This window comes from Eptesicus fuscus, chromosome 15 (genome assembly GCF_027574615.1).
Source record: "Eptesicus fuscus isolate TK198812 chromosome 15, DD_ASM_mEF_20220401, whole genome shotgun sequence".
Lineage (NCBI taxonomy): Eukaryota > Metazoa > Chordata > Mammalia > Chiroptera > Vespertilionidae > Eptesicus > Eptesicus fuscus.
Genome location: NC_072487.1, coordinates 17,346,235 through 17,362,730, shown reverse-complemented (window position 1 = coordinate 17,362,730; position 16,496 = coordinate 17,346,235). Strand labels below are relative to the sequence as shown.

The window sequence follows — 16,496 nt, the reverse complement described above, 5'->3', positions numbered from 1 at the left end:
ATATATTAAGATAGTTTGTTTATATCACTGCCAATTCTTTTCTCTAGGTTGTGTTAGATATTGTTGCAGTTATACTTTTTAAAACATTTTTCCCATTTTCCAACCCTTCTTTTGCCATCCTACCAGAGGCAGTATGTCCAACTAAGACAACCACATCCCAGATCCCTTTGGGAGATAAAGAATTCTGGGGAAGCTTCTGCTCTCCTGAGTCAGGTTACACACATTTCTGCTTCTACTTCTTCTTTTTTTTAAATAATATATATATATATATTTATATATTTATATATATATATTTATTGATTTCAGAGAGGAAAGGAGAGAGAGATCATTGATGAGAATCATTGATTAGCTGCCTCCTGCCCGCCCCCTACTGGGGATTGAGCCTGCAAACTGGGCATGTGTCCTTGACCAGAATCGAACCCGGGACCCTTCAGTCCAAAGGCCGATGCTCTATCCACTGAGCCAAACCAGCTAGGGCTCTGCTTCTTCTTGCTGAATTGTGGAGGCAATGCCTGCAGGTGCAACAGCCATGAGGTGACAAATGTATCAGGGACAATAAAAACAATGGAGCAGAAATAGTGCACCTGAGTCCCAGGTACTATTGGTGAAAATCTGTCCTGCCCTGACTGCCTATCTCTGGATCTATTGTAGGTGGGGATAATAAGGTTTTTTCAGTTTAAGCTACTGCTAATACGGATTTGCTTATATGTTACTGAAAACATTGTTAACAGAAAAAAAATTATATTATTTTCATTCTTCATTGGTGACTTTGTAAGCATAATATAACATACGTGTGAGAATAAATACAAGTATAAATTACATACTTAAATGATATGTCTTATTCATGTTAGAGAATATCTCATGACTAAACACTTGTTTACTATTGTTTTCAAGGACATATGGGGAAGAGGACAAAAGGAGGTTGTCTGCGATCTTGAACCAGGAACTTCACCTTTCTTTCTGATATTTAAGTATATTGGATCAAGCTTCATGTGCTCTAGCATGTTCTTTCCCTCCCCCTAGGGCACTCACCTCTGCTGAAAAAGTCCCAAGGGTTGTTGCTGAAATCCTTATCTGTTGTTGAGGGCATGTGGATTGTTGAATGGGAATAATGAAGGCCGGGGAGGGAAGGCAATGCTCAGATCTCTCATCTGCTTTTTGCCAAGTCTAATTTTTGGAATTAAAATGCTATATTGAGCCCTAACCAGTTTGCCTCAGTGGACAGAGCATCGGCCTGCGGACTGAAGGGTCCCAGGTTCGGGTCTGGTCAGGGGCATGTGCCTTGGTTGCGGGCACATCCCCAGTGGGGGAGGGGGGGTGCAGGAGGCAGCTGATCGATGTTTCTCTCTCATTGATGTTTCTAACTCTCTATCCCTCTCCCTTCCTCTCTGTAAAAAAAATCAATAAAATATACTTTAAAATATTTTTAAAAAATAAAATGCTATATTGAGAAATATATGATACACACAGAAGGCATTAGATTAGTTGTCTTAACCAAGAGGGAAATAATATTAGAACTAGTTGAGGATTATTGTTTTTTTTTTTTTTTGAGCTCATGCAAACCTTATTACTGCATGGTCAAACCTGGAGAAAAGTCAATGAAAATATATTTCCTCCTATTTTTGGTTGGATAATGGTGGGAAAGGTTACCAATGGGCCATGTTCTACTGGAGGCGAACTGTGTTTCACACACAACCAGGTAGGTGAGCACTTAGTGTCACAGCAAGGTACAGTCAGACAGTGGGTCCGCAGGGGCAGTCTTCTCCAAGTTGGTCAATGGCAGCAGTTCATGAAGGCCAACAAAGCAGAATTGTAAATTGTTCTCCCACTGCTTCCCTCCACTACTATTTTCTATTTGAGTTATCACCATTTATCACTTCCAAAAAGTCAAAAGAAAAACAATCAGGAAAGCTCTTTGGTGTGTGTGTGTGTGTGTGTGTGTGTGTATGTGTGTGTGTGTGTGTGTGTGTTCAGGAAAGTTCTTACACTTGTTGGTGGAAAACGTATTACTGATGAGTGAGAGCATGTCTCCTTGCAGAGTATCATAGCTAGACAGTCTACCATCCTTACTCAGAAACTTTGGCCCCGGCTGAGTGTCCCCAGTGACTCAGTTTGTGGGTTGCCTGTGTTTCTCCATTCTCAAGTAAGGATCAGAGAGGAAAGCTAGATTTAAAAAGGGAGCAGAGTGGGTGGGGGGAGAGTAGGGGAAGGCTCACAAGGGACTAGTAACAGTCCCCTGTGACAAGACATCTGAAGATAGTTGTTCTTGTCATCCTTTTCATTTTGGCGTTTTTTATGGCTGGGCTTCCAGTGAGTGGGAAGTGAGAGTCATCCTCATAGTCCATTATGAGGAACCAAACCTAAAGAGATTTCCAGTGGGAGGCTGGGTTTGTGAAATTGTATAATGAGAGACAGAAACTGGATTGACCATGGAGTCAGCATAAGACAAGATAAGAGTCCAGTCTATGTTTTTTTTTTTAAAAAAATACACTTGAGATAATGATGGGCTTCCTGCTAAGTTCTGCCTTATTGACAAGCCAACTATATAACCATGTTGTTCCTTTTAACGACATAGAAGAGAATTATTGTTTGAGCTATCTAAGATTTTATGCAGATTTTATGAAATTCTGAGGCTCCTATATTTCAGCAAGAGAATAATAGATAGCAATTGTCTATAAAGAGGAGAAAAAAAAACAGCCACCATTTATTGAGCTCTTACTGTATGCAGGCATGTGCTCAACAACTCCTCCACAGGTGGTGGTTACAGAATGGAATTGTCTGCCACAGTCCCTTCGCACAGACTTTCCCAAGTCTACAGAGCCTGGGATAAAACCAATGGTTTAGAATGAAGCACTTTGAAAAAATGGAACTTTCTTTTTTGATTAGCATTGAAACGATTAATATGTAGCCCAGAGTGGCTAAGCACTCTTGACTTAGTAAATCCACTGCTATTGGGCCATAAAGAATAAGGAAAAAAAGTTAAGTACATAGGAAGGAAATGAACCTCTCAGGCAGACCACATTTATTGTTTCAGGGGTGGGTGTATGATAGGAAATGAACCAGGGCATTGAGCTGGGTTGGATTTTAGGAGAGCTCAAGTTGCAGCCTGGAGGGGAGGGAGCTCATGCGAAGTGTCCCCACCCTTTCTGGGCTCCCCTTCCTCCACAGATGCTAAGGTCCGCACATGCCCAGCAGGGGCCAATTGTTCTAAAGCCAATTCAACAGATACATTCTTGTCCTGTAAACTATTTATAAAGTTTACAGCAAATAAAGTGGAAGGAATGATTTTAATAGCCTTTGAAGATTTCTACGGCATGTCGTTGACTGGTTTTCATTTAGGCTTCATCGCAGCAGGTGAAGGACAGTTGAAATTGTCTGTGCCTCTGTCTACTGCAGCTTGTGGAACCTCACGTAGAGAGGGGGCCCTCTTTCAAGGCAAACCCCGACAGAAGAGTTGATAAATTTCCTCCCATTCCACACAAAGTAGTGGGGAGGAGAGAAAGGGGTACTTCATCTTCCCCTACGTTATTTGTTGAATTGTGCCCCCCCCCCCCGCGCCTCCCCTTCAACATTGATATGTTGAAGTCCTAACTCACAGCACCTCAGATGTGACCTTATTTGAAAATGGGGTTGTTGTAGATGTAATTAGTTAAGTTAGAGTGAAGTCATACTGAGTAGGGTAGACCCCCTAACCCAATATGACCGATGTCCTTATAAAAAGTAGAAATTTGGACACAGACAGGGACACAGGAAGGGTGCCTTGTGCAGATAAAGGCAAAGATCAGGGTGATGCAGCAGAAGCCCAAGATTCCTGCAAACCACCAAAAACCAGGAGAGAGGCCTGGGACAGAGTCGGCCTCACAGCTCTCAGAAGGAACCAACTCTGCTGACAACTTGGTCTTGGACTTCTGGCCTTCAGAGTGTAAGACACTACGTTTCTGTTGTCTTAGCCACCCAGTTTGGGGTGCTTTGTTACAGCAGCTCTAACAAACCAATACACCCTGCTGCCAAAGTCTGGATTTCACCAGGGTTATGAGACTGTCATCTGCAGGTGAGAGAGGGGACATTGAGTAGAACTGTCATAGCTTTGCTGAATGAGCCAGAGAGCAGGGCACACACCCTACCCAGGCCGCTGAAGGGTTGGCAGTACCTCCCACTGAATGGGAAAGCCTTCGAAGTGCTCCCAGGAAAAGCAGTTGAAGTGCAATCAGACAGGAACCGTATTCTGTCTTGTACACAAATTCATTTACACGCTGCATGTAAGTAGAGGATGCTAATCTCTCCAAGTGATCTGTGCCTAACCACTTGTGCATGGTTTGTGGCTTAGAGACCTCTCATCAGCCTTCTTGTGAGCTGAGGAGAGGTTCTATTGTTAAGATAGCTCGTTCTGCCCTAGCCGGTTTGGCTCAGTGGATAGAGCATCAGCCTGCGGACCAAAGGGTCCCGGGTTCGAATCTGATCGAGGGCACATACCTCAGTTGCAGGCTTCTCCCCAGCTGGGCCCAGGTCCAGGCTCGTGCAGGAGGCAACCAATTGATGTGTCCCTCTCACATTGATGTTTCTCTCGGTCTTCCCCTCTCTCTTCCACTCTCCCTAAAAATCAATGGAAAATATCCTCGGGTGAGGATTCACACACAAAAAAATATAAATAATAAAATTAATTTTAAAAAATAGGTCCCTCTTGATTTAAAAAGCATAAAAACCAAATGTAACGAGTGGACCTTGATTTAATCTTAATTTGAATAAACAATCTGTACGAATAAAAATAATAAAAAAAGATAACTCGTTCTTTTAAAATGCCCTCTAACCCATTCTTTTCATTTAAAAAATGCTACTATCGCGTCAAACCCAAGCTCAGATATCTTTGCTGTGGCGGCTGCTCAAATCCTGTCAGACAGAGCAAACCTGGGCTTCTCTAGGAAACTGTTCGTCATGTCAGAATGATACTCACCATCGTGCTATCGTTTTCAGTCATAGACTTATCTGTTTCCTTCCCCTGAAAATGGGCCTCTGGAGGATAATGTCTGCACTGTGTTTGTCTGCAGAAACCCAGCGCTGAGCACAGTGTCTGGTATGCATTGGACATTTGGGAAATGTTTGATCAATTGCATCGAAGGACAAAACAATGTGCCTCTGAGAAGACATACCTTTTAAATAGAAATGAGAAGGCAGCTGAACTCTGAAGCCCTGGCTATCTTCCTGTAAAGGTTTAGCTAAACTAAAGGGACCAGACGTCCCGCTTTTGGCGGGACAGTCCCGATTTTTAACAATTTGTCCCGCGTCCCGCGGCGTTTTAAAAAGTCCCGATTTTTGGAAAGAATGCACGACAAGCTAGGGAACGGCGGGAGAATGGGAAGGGAATATACGGTTTTCGGCGGCCATGTGGCTATTTAGCCAGGATATGAGTTTTATATTATTTTTGTTAATTTTATAATGTTAAACTTTAATAATAACAAATAATTGTAGAGAACTGATTATCGAGAACTGCTTATCAAAGTTCGCATTGTTGATCAGTTGTTAGAATTCGACCACCATTGTTTGGACTTAATGAGCAATGGCATTTTTTGGGATTGGCAACGACGAAAACATTTTGTAACTGTCTCTCAGACGATACACATCGTACTGCGTGCTAGTAAGCTAGTTAAACAAGTGATGTCATTACTAATCAGCTATTCAGATAATTTAGGTAAGTAATTTATTTATTTATTTCATAAATACATAAATTTTCTTGAATTTAGCAGACAGTACTCGTATTATTTATATTTTATAGTGGCGGCAAAAAGTCTAGCGCCGGCCTTGAAAGTGACACTTACAACTTACGTTACGGCAAATTCAGAGGAAAAATAATACAAGTTAGTATTGTTATTATTTAGAAAGAAATATAGGATTAAAATAATTTTTAAAATATAGTTACTTTATAACAATCAAATTAATTTAATTTATAAACTAACAATAAAATATGTTCATGTAATTATGTACCTACTTACTGTGTTTTTAAGCAATATGTATATAATAATTTATAATATAATTTAAATTATTTTTTTTAGATTTTTAACATAATGAGTAAGAAAAGAGGATGCAATTCAACGATGATCTAAGAAGTGAATTTCCTTTTATTAAAAAAATCAAAAGCCATTACAATATTGACCAAATTTTTAATCAAGAACCCCCCCCCAGGCCGAAACTGGTTTGGCTCAGTGGATAGAGCGTCGGCCTGCGGACTCAAGGGTCCCAGGTTCGATTCCGGTCAAGGGCATGTACCTTGGTTGCGGGCACATCCCCAGTAGGGGGTGTGCAAGAGGCAGCTGATCAATGTTTCTCTCTCATCGATATTTCTAACTCTCTATCCCTCTCTCTTCTTCTCTGTAAAAAAAATCAATAAAATATATATTTTTTTTAAAAAGAACCCCCTCCCCTCCCCCCCCCCTCCCCAGTCAATGGTGTCCCGCTTTACCAATGTTAAAATCTGGTCACCTTAAGCTAAACCCCAATCTAAAGCATTCAGTGGTGAGCTGGTAGGCAGCTTTATAAATCGCTGACTTTGACTAGTACATAAACATCATGTTACACAGAATGGCAAGGAAAAGCCAGTCAGGCATGGGCTGCAAGTACCACACACACACACACACACACACACACACACACACACACACACATGCACACACACATGCTTCTAAGGATGGGCAGACCTAACAGGAGTATGCTTCACAAAATTTAAGAAGGAAGTATACATGGGTTGCTTCAAAAGGTGAGTGAGTTTTTAGTTGCTTTTCCAGTCCCCTCTAGCACTATTTCATGGCTCAGAAAACAAACATTTTAGGAGTTCACCTGGCTTCAGTCATGGCTAAAACAATATCTTCAAGAATGTGTCTTTTTGTTTTTTAATCCTCACCTGAGGATATGCTTATTGATTTTAGAAAAAGAGAAAGGGAGAGAGAGGAAGGGTGAGAGAGAGACACACACACAGAGAGAGAACCATTGATTGGGTGCTTCTGTCACATGCCCTGGGGACCAAATCCACAACCTAAGTACATGCCCTGACCGGGAATCGAACCTGCAACCTTTCGGTTTATGGAACAGCACTCCTACTGGCCAGGGCAAGAACGTGTGTTTGTCCATCTTTCCTCTCTGCTGTCCTTTGAGTTGGCCTTATTTTTAAACATTTCTTCCAATGTGGAGCATGTCAGGCTCCCCTTACCGGGCTCAGAACATAAGCTGTGCGGCCGGCTGTGGCTGCCCTGGCTCCAGGCTCACCCTGGGCCAAGACACCTGCACCACAGACAGAACCCCTCTCCCTCCCCGCAGCATTCCAGCCCAAGTTCTGCTTGTTATGCTCATGGCCTCTGCGTGAGTCACTAATCTCCTCTGAACAGTCACGGTGGCCCTGAGATGCCAGCGCTCTCAGCAGCCCAGCCCGGGTCAGGCGTCCACTCCCACAGCAGCAGCTGAAGCCCAGTGTAAAATGGAAAGAGCAGAGCACAGTTCAGACGCATCACAGGACAGCAACAGACTATCCTATATAATAAAAGGCTAATGTGAAAATTGTCCCCACGGGTGGGAGTTCAACCGACCGACCGGGAGTTAGACGTGCGCTGACCACCAGGAGCGGCGTGGAACATGGCGGGTGTCGGTGACACACCGCTGGCCGCGGGCGGCAGTGGAGGCGCTGCTGGCCCGATGGGCCCCGACGAGAGTGGGACCATGGCGGGATGTGGAGCAGGTGAGTGGGCGGTGTCCGGCCAAGGTGGGTGCGAGCGGGGGCCCCGATCACCCTGCCGGTTGCCCCACAGATCGGCCCTGATTGCTGGCCAGGCCTAGGGACGCTACCTGTGCACAACTTTTGTGCACCGGGCCTCTAGTTGTAAATAGTTCTGCAGTGAATAGATGGGCGCATATGTCTTTTCAAATTAGCATTTTGTATTTCTTCAGAATTGCCGGGTCCTCCTTTGTAACATTTGCTTTTTGTATGAGGTTTTGGAAAGGGTGCCCCAGAAGCCCACCTAATTTTGTGTGACAAATTTCTAAAATGTTTCTTCATTTTACACTAAATTAAGTACTGGGCATCACCATAGGCAAGGTCCTGTGCTGGACCACATCATATAGTCCCTTTATTCTTCAAGAATTTGAGATATGCCCTAACCGGTTTGGCTCAGTGGATAGAGCATCGGCCTGCGGACTCAAGGGTCCCAGGTTCGATTCCGGTCAAGGGCATGTACCTTGGTTGCGGGCACATCCCCAGTAGGGAGTGTGCAGGAGGCAGCTGATCGATGTTTCTCTCTCATCAATGTTTCTAGCTCTCTATCCCTCTCCCTTCCTCTCTGTAAAAAACCAATAAAATATATATATTTTTAAAAATAATTTGAGGTATGATTATCTTCAATTTATATAGCTTGCCTAAGATCAGATACTTTAAAAATGGCAGAACCCACATTAGCTCTCGGGTTTGTATAACTCCATGTCCTTTATTTTTTTTTTTAAGAAAAATAGTAAACTTTATATTTTTAATATTTGGACCTTTAAATTCACAGATTTCTAATGCGTGCATTTTGGATTAGGAAGTCACTTTTGGTTCTGAAAACTATTTGTTTTACCTCTGGGTTTGTACAAAAAGAAAGAAAGAAAGAAATGGAGCCAAGAAATTTAAAAGCGATGGGAAAGATAAAACATTGTTTGTGTTAATTATTTTAAAATGCAGGCTGTTTGGTTCGGAAACATTCCTAGGAGAGAACGAAAGCAGCGGGGGCCAAGGCGAAAGGGAAACTGCTGGCAGACCTGGCCGGGATCAGGGCTGGATCAGGGCGCAGCGGTCGGGGGAGGAAATGCAGCCTGACCAGGGAGAGCTGTGAGTCATGGTCCAGGCAGTTGCCTCTAAAACCCTCGAGAGACAATACTCTCTGTGGAGTCTGGCAAGAGAGCAGAGGGGAATTTCCTCAGCTCTCTCCAGAGAAAGGGGGGCAGTCCTGTTCCGAATGGGGGTGGAAGGGAAACGGAGTGCTTGGGCGAGGAGAGCCCCTCCTGCAGAAGGGCCTCAGGAAGAGCCTCTTGCTCCCTCTCTCCCTCACGGCGCTGTATGGGAGCCTCGCAGGTGGATGCAAGTTAACACGTGGGAGCTGGCCGATGCCTACAGGTAGCTGAGCGTGTGGTCTCTGTTCTTTACCAACTGTAGACTTGGCAATGGAAATATACTTAACTTTACTGAGCCTCATTTTTACTATGTGTAGAAAGGAGATAGTAATACTTTAATCCCAGGGTTCTCAGGAAAATTAAATAATATGATAGCTATAATAATAAAAGTGTAATATGCTAATTAGACCGAACGGCCGAACTACCGTCCAGATGACTTTCCGGACGACCTTCCAGATGAAGCCGGGCACCACGGCTGCTGAATTTGGTGCATTGGGCCTCTAGTATAATTATAACACACTTAGCAGAGTCCCTGGCAGAACGTATGTCCTTAAGAAATATAGCTGTTGTGTTTGCATTATGCTCTGATCACAAATATTTGCATTATGAAGACACGGCTTAAAATAGGTGCTTTAATGATTCCTCAAAATTTTAATGTAGAATTACTATAGGATCCTGACATTTCACTTCTGGATGTAGACCTAAAAGAAGTGAGATCTGGAACTCAAACCGGTATTCTTACACCTATATCCATAGCAGCATTATTTAACAATAGCCAAAATATGGAAGCAACTCAAATGTCCATCAATGGATAAAATGTAATATACATATACAATGGGATATTATTCAGCCTAAGAAAAAAGGAAGAAATTTTACACATGCTACAACATGGATGACACTTGACGAAATTATGGTAAGTGAAATAAGCCAGTCACAAAGGGACAAATACTGCATGATTCCACTTATGTGAGGTACATAGAGTGGTTAAATACATAGAGACAGAAAGTAGAGTGGTGGTTTCCAGGGGTTGGAGGGAGGGGGAAATGTGTGCAAAAACTCAGGAAAGATAAAAAAGTTCTGGAGATGGATGGCAGTGATGGTTGAACAAATATGCAATGTACTTAATTCCATACAACTGTGTACTTAAAAATGGTTAAAACATTGAATTTGCTGTTACATATATTTTATACTACAATATAAAAAATAGTTTCCTGGTGCACTGGGCTTTGATTCTGCCATTTGAAATGCAGCTGGTGCCGATATGCAATGTATAAAGTGCTCTGGGGTTTTTTCATAGTTTTAGCACGTGACAATATTGATCAATTTCTTGGGCAACCTTTTACAAAATGAAAAACTATTGCAAATGTGACAAAAACCTCTAACTGCTGACAATGATGAACTTCAACCATAAGATAATTTTTTTCTTTCTAAAGATCTATTGATTTAATTTTATCTTGGAATTTTATAAAGAAATCTTAGGACCTCAAAAAATATATGTTGACTCTGAACCTAAAATACTTTGATTTCATTTTATATATAGGTAGATAGAGAGATAGAAAGAGAGAGAGGGAAAGAGAGAGAGACTTTTAATGAAGTATAATTGGCATACAGTAAACTGCACATACTTAAAGTTAACACTGGTAAGTTTTGACATATGTGTACACCTCTGAAACCATCAGCACAATCAAGGTAGTGAACATATCCATATCCTGTCAAAAGTGGCCTTGTGTCCTCCAACTCATTCCTCACTACCACTGTCCCTAACCCCAGGTAACCACTGATCTGCTTTCTGTCATTATAGTCTAGTCCAGTGATGGGCAACCTTTTGAGCTTGGTGTGTCAAACTTCGCCAAAAAACTCAGCATAACTCGGGCAGTGTGTCACTTTGAGGAAAAAACATTATTTCGCAAATGTTTCATCCTCAGGAGCAGCAAATGTTTCATCCTCGGCATGCGGCCGCCTCAGCGGCCGCGTGTCATCAGAAATGGCTACGCGTGTCAGTGCTGACACGCGTGTCATAGGTTCGCCATCACTAGTCTAGTCTTTCCTTCTAAAATTTTATATAAATGGAACAATACAGAATGTACTCTTTTTTATCTGTCTGCTTATATTCAGCATAATTATTTCGAGACTCATCCATGCCATTGTGTATATTGGGGATTCATTTCTTTTTATTACTGAATAATATTTCATTACATAAATGTATGACAATTTCTTTCATCGTTCTGTGATGGACATTTGAGTTGTTTCCAACTTGGGGATATTACAAATAAAGCTCCTACAAAGATTCATATACAGGTCTGTGCATGAAAACCTGCTTTATTTTTTCTCTCTCTTTTGGGTAAATAACCAAGTGGAATGGCTGGGTCATATAGGAGACGTAGTTTACCTTTTTTAAGAAATTGCAAAAGAGGTTTCCAAAGTGGTTGGAGCATGTTTTATTTCCAACTGTATCAAACTTTCAGTTGCTTCACATCCTTGCCAATGCTTGATATGGTCAGTCTTTTTAACTTTAGCCATCCCCCTATGCATATAGTGGTGCCTCGCCGTGGTTTTAACTTGGATTTCCTTAATAACTAATGATGGTGATCATCTTCTCCTGTTCTGTTAGCCATCTGTGTACCTTCGTTGGTGAGGTGTGTGTTCAGATCTTTTGTCCGCCTTCCATTGGGTTGTTTTGTCGTTGTTGAGTTTTGAGGGTTCTTTATGCATTGACATAAATCCTTTGTGAGATATGTGCCTTGCAAATATATTCTCCCAGTCTATGACATGTCTTTTCATTTTCTAAGAGGGTCTTCTGAAGTGAGCTCCATTTTTTCTTGTTCCTAAGTTAATTGTTGGGGATACAGTTCAAGTAATGCATTTTGGGTTTCCTACATCTACCCTACTCAGGGAATTATAAAGCAAAGCAGGAATTTTGAGACAGAATGCAAACTGAAGCAGAATTTGTTGATTTGGTGGTAATTGTTTGCTCCCCATCAAGTCAATTAACCAATTAAGTGACTAAGTTGGTCCCACTAAAGTAGGAGAGAGTGTGCTTCTGTGTTGGCAGTTCTAGTCCAATCACAGAGTTTGATATTTTTAAACTAACTGTTCTAGGAGACTTTGGACAAATAAACTGATGCTTACAAGTAACAGTTTACATTGAAAACAATTTTATAAAATAGTTAGATTTTCAGGCCCAATAAGCACTGGTACAACAGATTTAGAGAAAATGCTGGCAATTGCCAAGGTCTGACTCTGGGTGCCATTCACCTTCCAATTCCACTGCCTACTGCTGGCTCTGTCTGTCTGTCTGTCTGTCTGCCAGCGAGGGGCCCTGCCTTCTCTGCTGGGGACACCTCAGGTGTATCACACAGAACACTCAACCAGGATGGCTGCTGTCCTTTCCCAGGGAGCATTCCACTCCAGACCACCTGGTGAGTTTCTCTCTCTCTTTTCCTCCTCAGAAACAGACACACAAAAACAAGCCATTGGGGTTGTACAGTCTTTTGTGTTGCTACACCTACAACATTCGATATCTTTCTAAGCAATGAGTGCTCTCCTTGCAAGGTATGCTGGTTCCAGAATAAATTAATCCATTACACCTTCATATGCAGCTCTCCGTTTAGCATGTGCAAATACACTCACACATACACTTATCCCCTACGGGTGAAGAGCATACTCCTGGTACTCCTGATGGGTCGACATGCTCAGCTGTGGCACAATTACCCATAATTCCGCAGAGTCTCTCCTGTGTCCGTCTGGGCCCCGCACACATGCAGAGCAGGCCTTTGCAGGGCTGCCCCAGGCTCTCGGTTTCTGGGCCAGTTCAGCTGCTTGGCCCAGAGAAGGCGGTGGGCTGTAGAAGCCCATTACAGAGACTTCGCTAGCATCATCTTGTTCCAGCCTCTGCCTGTTCCCTTGCATTTCCATGTGCTAGTCTTGTCTTTGACTCCCAAGCAAAAGGGAGCAGGGTGTGAGGTCATAAAGAGTGAGGGTTGGGGGTGGGGGGGGGGGAAGGGAAGGTTTAAGGGACGTTGGCCGGCTAGGGATTATGGCAGCAGACCCACCAGGATGGCGCTTTGGGGTTCCACAGCCAGCGTGTTACCACCTGAAGTCAGAAGGGGGAGCCCCGAGTTCACTGTCTGCACAATACTTAGCGTCTTCTCCGCAAAGGCGCCTGACAGCCTCCCAGACGCTCCTAAAGGGAACTCAGGCTTCTGTCTACTCTAGGAGAACATGCCTAGATACACATACAGTCCCAGGTGATTCTTCCCTTGGAACCTTTTTAGACCCCCACTTACTAGCTCGGCGACCTTGGGCAGTTACTAAACCTCCTTGAGCCTTAGTTTCCCGAGCTGCCAATAGCCGTAATGCAATTGTGCTGCCTGAGGGGTGCCTGCGAAGAGGACTCAACCCAAAGGCGTGCAGAGAGCTCAGCACACCACCCGGATGCCAGCTGCTCCTACCAGGAACAAATAGTCCAAGAACCCACGGGGTTCGGCACAAACCAGAAGCCCAGCCACGCTGGCCCTGTGCCGAAGAGCTCCCAGGAAAACGGTGTTCCCAGTGAGCGCCCTGAGAAATGCCCGTGCCCTCTCCACCCCGGCCGAGTTCCCTTTCGCCCAGGCACCCCGGTGGTTCACTTGGCCTGAATCGGGGCCCCTGCCTGGGACTGGCTCCAGGGAGCATGTGCATCCAGAGATGCAGAGCAGCAGGGAAATCGGGCAGGATTTTCCTGAAATTCTGTATAAACAAAGCAGGGGAGACCAGGAACCGACTTGCTTCTCTTTTATAAAAAGGGGGGCCAGGGGACCTAGCCAGATGGCCGGGATATAAAGCAGAGTTTTTCCTCTCTGTGGTCTGTGCCCGGGAAACAGACAGAGACCACAGCTCCCTTAAGAAACCCACAGGCTGTCCGCGCAGAGTAAGGAACTGCTACTCAATGGTGGTAGAGAAGTGCCTGGGACATCTCGCCTGTGGGCTTGGTGGGAGGCACATAGATATGTGTAAACCCTGCGGGGCTGGGGTGGTGAGCGGGGCATCCCGGATAACAGGGATGAGTTTAGGGTGAACACTGAGCTGAGACATTCCTATGGTTAACCCGAGAGCCAGTCGAATTCTAACACTAGGGCCAGAGCTGGGTTGCCGAGGGGCAGTAGGCACCCTGGTTTAGTTCCACCTGCCTGCCTCCCCCATTTAAATCCTATAGGGGCTCAAGCCACGCTTGTTCCCAACTAAGATACAGACCCCCTTATTGTCTCTTACCTTGTGGCTTCCTTTAAATTCCTTGAAGATGGGGGCCAGCACTATCTGCAGGCATATTTCAGAAAGATCAGCTAATCGGTGCCCTGTCGTTTTTAACGTGGGTGGTTCTACAAATCAAGTTGAAATACAAACTGCCATGTTGACTTTGTTTCAAAATAAAATTTATTTTCCAAGGTAAAAGAATAAATAAATTAAAACAATAACTTAATACATAACTTAACATTTAAAAGTCTTCAGCTGTCCTTTCAAAGGCAGTGCATTGGCTGTGAGTGGTTCCAGAGTGACTGGCTGAAGGTGCCTGCAGCCACGGTCAGTGTCAGCGCTGTCTGTCCCCAGAGGCGCAGGCGGAGAGAGTTCAGTCCTGGAGGGCATCTATGAGTCCATTAAGGAAGGAGAAGTTCCTGAGGATTTCCACTTGGACGACAGTCCAGGCACATTGGCTGTAGGACTTGGCCTTCAGGTACTGTAGGATGCCTAAGTAGTAGGTCTTCAGGCGCAGCACGGTCCTGTTTTCCCAGGGGAACTTTCCCTCCTGCAAGGTTTCCTTCAGGGCTGTCTCCAGGCGGTCCATCTGCCAATGGAGCTCCTCCAGAAGGCTCTCGACGATGGTCTCATTCCAGCCGGTGCTGGAGAAACTTCTTCGGAAAATGCTGAAGATCTGATGGAACATCTCATGCATGACCACCATGGCTTCCTCCTTCTGGACCTGCTGTGGCTGTTTAACCTCCTTGGGGATCTGGAAGTCCATCGTGTCACCCAGACAATTCTGAGGGCTTCTAATCAGCTGCCGCAGGAGCTCCAGACAGGCTGAATTGCTGCTTCTCTGTCGGAATCGGAGCACGCCGTAGTTCACGGAGAGCGCGGCGCTGGTGAGGCACAGCAGGACGGTGAGCTGGAGGACGCACCTGTTGGTCATGATGGCAAGAGGAGCAGTGCTGTCCGAGGCAAAGGCTTCGGGGTTTGCAGTGCAAGTGCCTTCTCTCCAGGAGTAGGGCCTATTTATAAGGCCATCTTTCTAGTTCACAGGAATTTCCCAATTTCAGTTCTCCTTTCTGTTTTCTTTTGTCATTTACATTTTTTCTTGAATTTATTTTCTCAATTACAGTTGACATACAATATTATGTTAGTTTCAGGTGTACAATATAGTGATTAGACACTTGTTTATTGATTTTGTTTTTTAGATTCTACATATAAGTGAAATTATATGGTATTTGTCTTTCTCTGTCTGACTTATTTCACTTAGCATAATACCTTCTATCTGAATCCACCCGTGTTGTCACAAATGGCAAGATTTTATTTGTTTTCATGGCTGAGTAATACTTCTTATTCACTCAAATATGTAGAATCACTTGGATTATTTCCAAATTTGGACGATTGTAAATAATGCTGCAATGAAATAGGGGAGTGTATATCTTTTTTAATTGGTGTTTTAGATTTTTTTAAATTAATACCCAGAAGTGGAATTGCTCAGTCATATGGTAATTCTATTTTTTAAATATTCAAGGAAACTCCATACTGTTTACAATCATACCAACAGTACACAAGGGTTCCCCCTTCTCCAAAACCTCACCAACTCTTATAGTTTGTTGATTTATTGATCATAGCCATTCTGACAGGTGTGAGGTTGCATTTCTCTGATGGTTAGTAATGTTGAGCATCTTTTCATATGCTTGTTAGCCATCTGTAAATGGTCCTATCTCAATATTCCTGAGACCATTTTTTTTTTGTTAGACTGTAGTAACTAATTTTCATCAGAGGTATAACTTAAAAATCTAATTACAAATTTATATCATGCTTATATAATCAGGGAGACATGATCTATTTTAAAGATTTTAATACAAACATAAAATTATAATAATAATTATGATATAAGGTACTAATTTTCAGTCTTCAGAAAAGCTTGCATTATTTTTCAACCTGAATTCAAACCCCACTGTGTGCAAGAAACTATAGCTTGAACTGCTGCAGATTGTAATCCTCCCTCTCACAGATTATTCAATTAATTAGAGAAAAGAGTATTAAAGAAATGCACAAATGTAATATGTAGGGTGACAAGTGTTGTAGAGGAGAGGTTTGTGGTTGTGTGGGTTCCTATAATATGGAAACATGATGTAGTAGGAGAGGTCAGAGAAGACTGACCTGAGGTAGTGACACTGGAGCTAAAATTAAAAGGAAGGTAGATGGACTGCCTGTGCAAAGGCCCTGTAGTCAGAGAATGCATGATAAGGGCAAAGGACAGGACTGAAGGCCACTGTGATTAACCTTCAAGTCAGAGACTGGTAAGATGAGGCCAGAGGGTGGGTGGGAGCCAGTTAGCACAGGGATTGTGAGGCCAAGTTAAG

At 43.4% G+C, this 16,496-nt stretch overlaps 1 protein-coding gene across 1 annotated transcript; it reads right to left on the bottom strand.

Moving 5' to 3' along the window:
* Positions 1-14,509: 14,509 nt before the first annotated feature.
* Positions 14,510-15,070, bottom strand: IFNB1 (interferon beta 1). Its single transcript, XM_008145044.3, has one exon. It carries the CDS (start codon positions 15,068-15,070, stop codon positions 14,510-14,512), a length of 561 nt encoding a protein of 186 aa, XP_008143266.2.
* Positions 15,071-16,496: the final 1,426 nt, after the last annotated feature.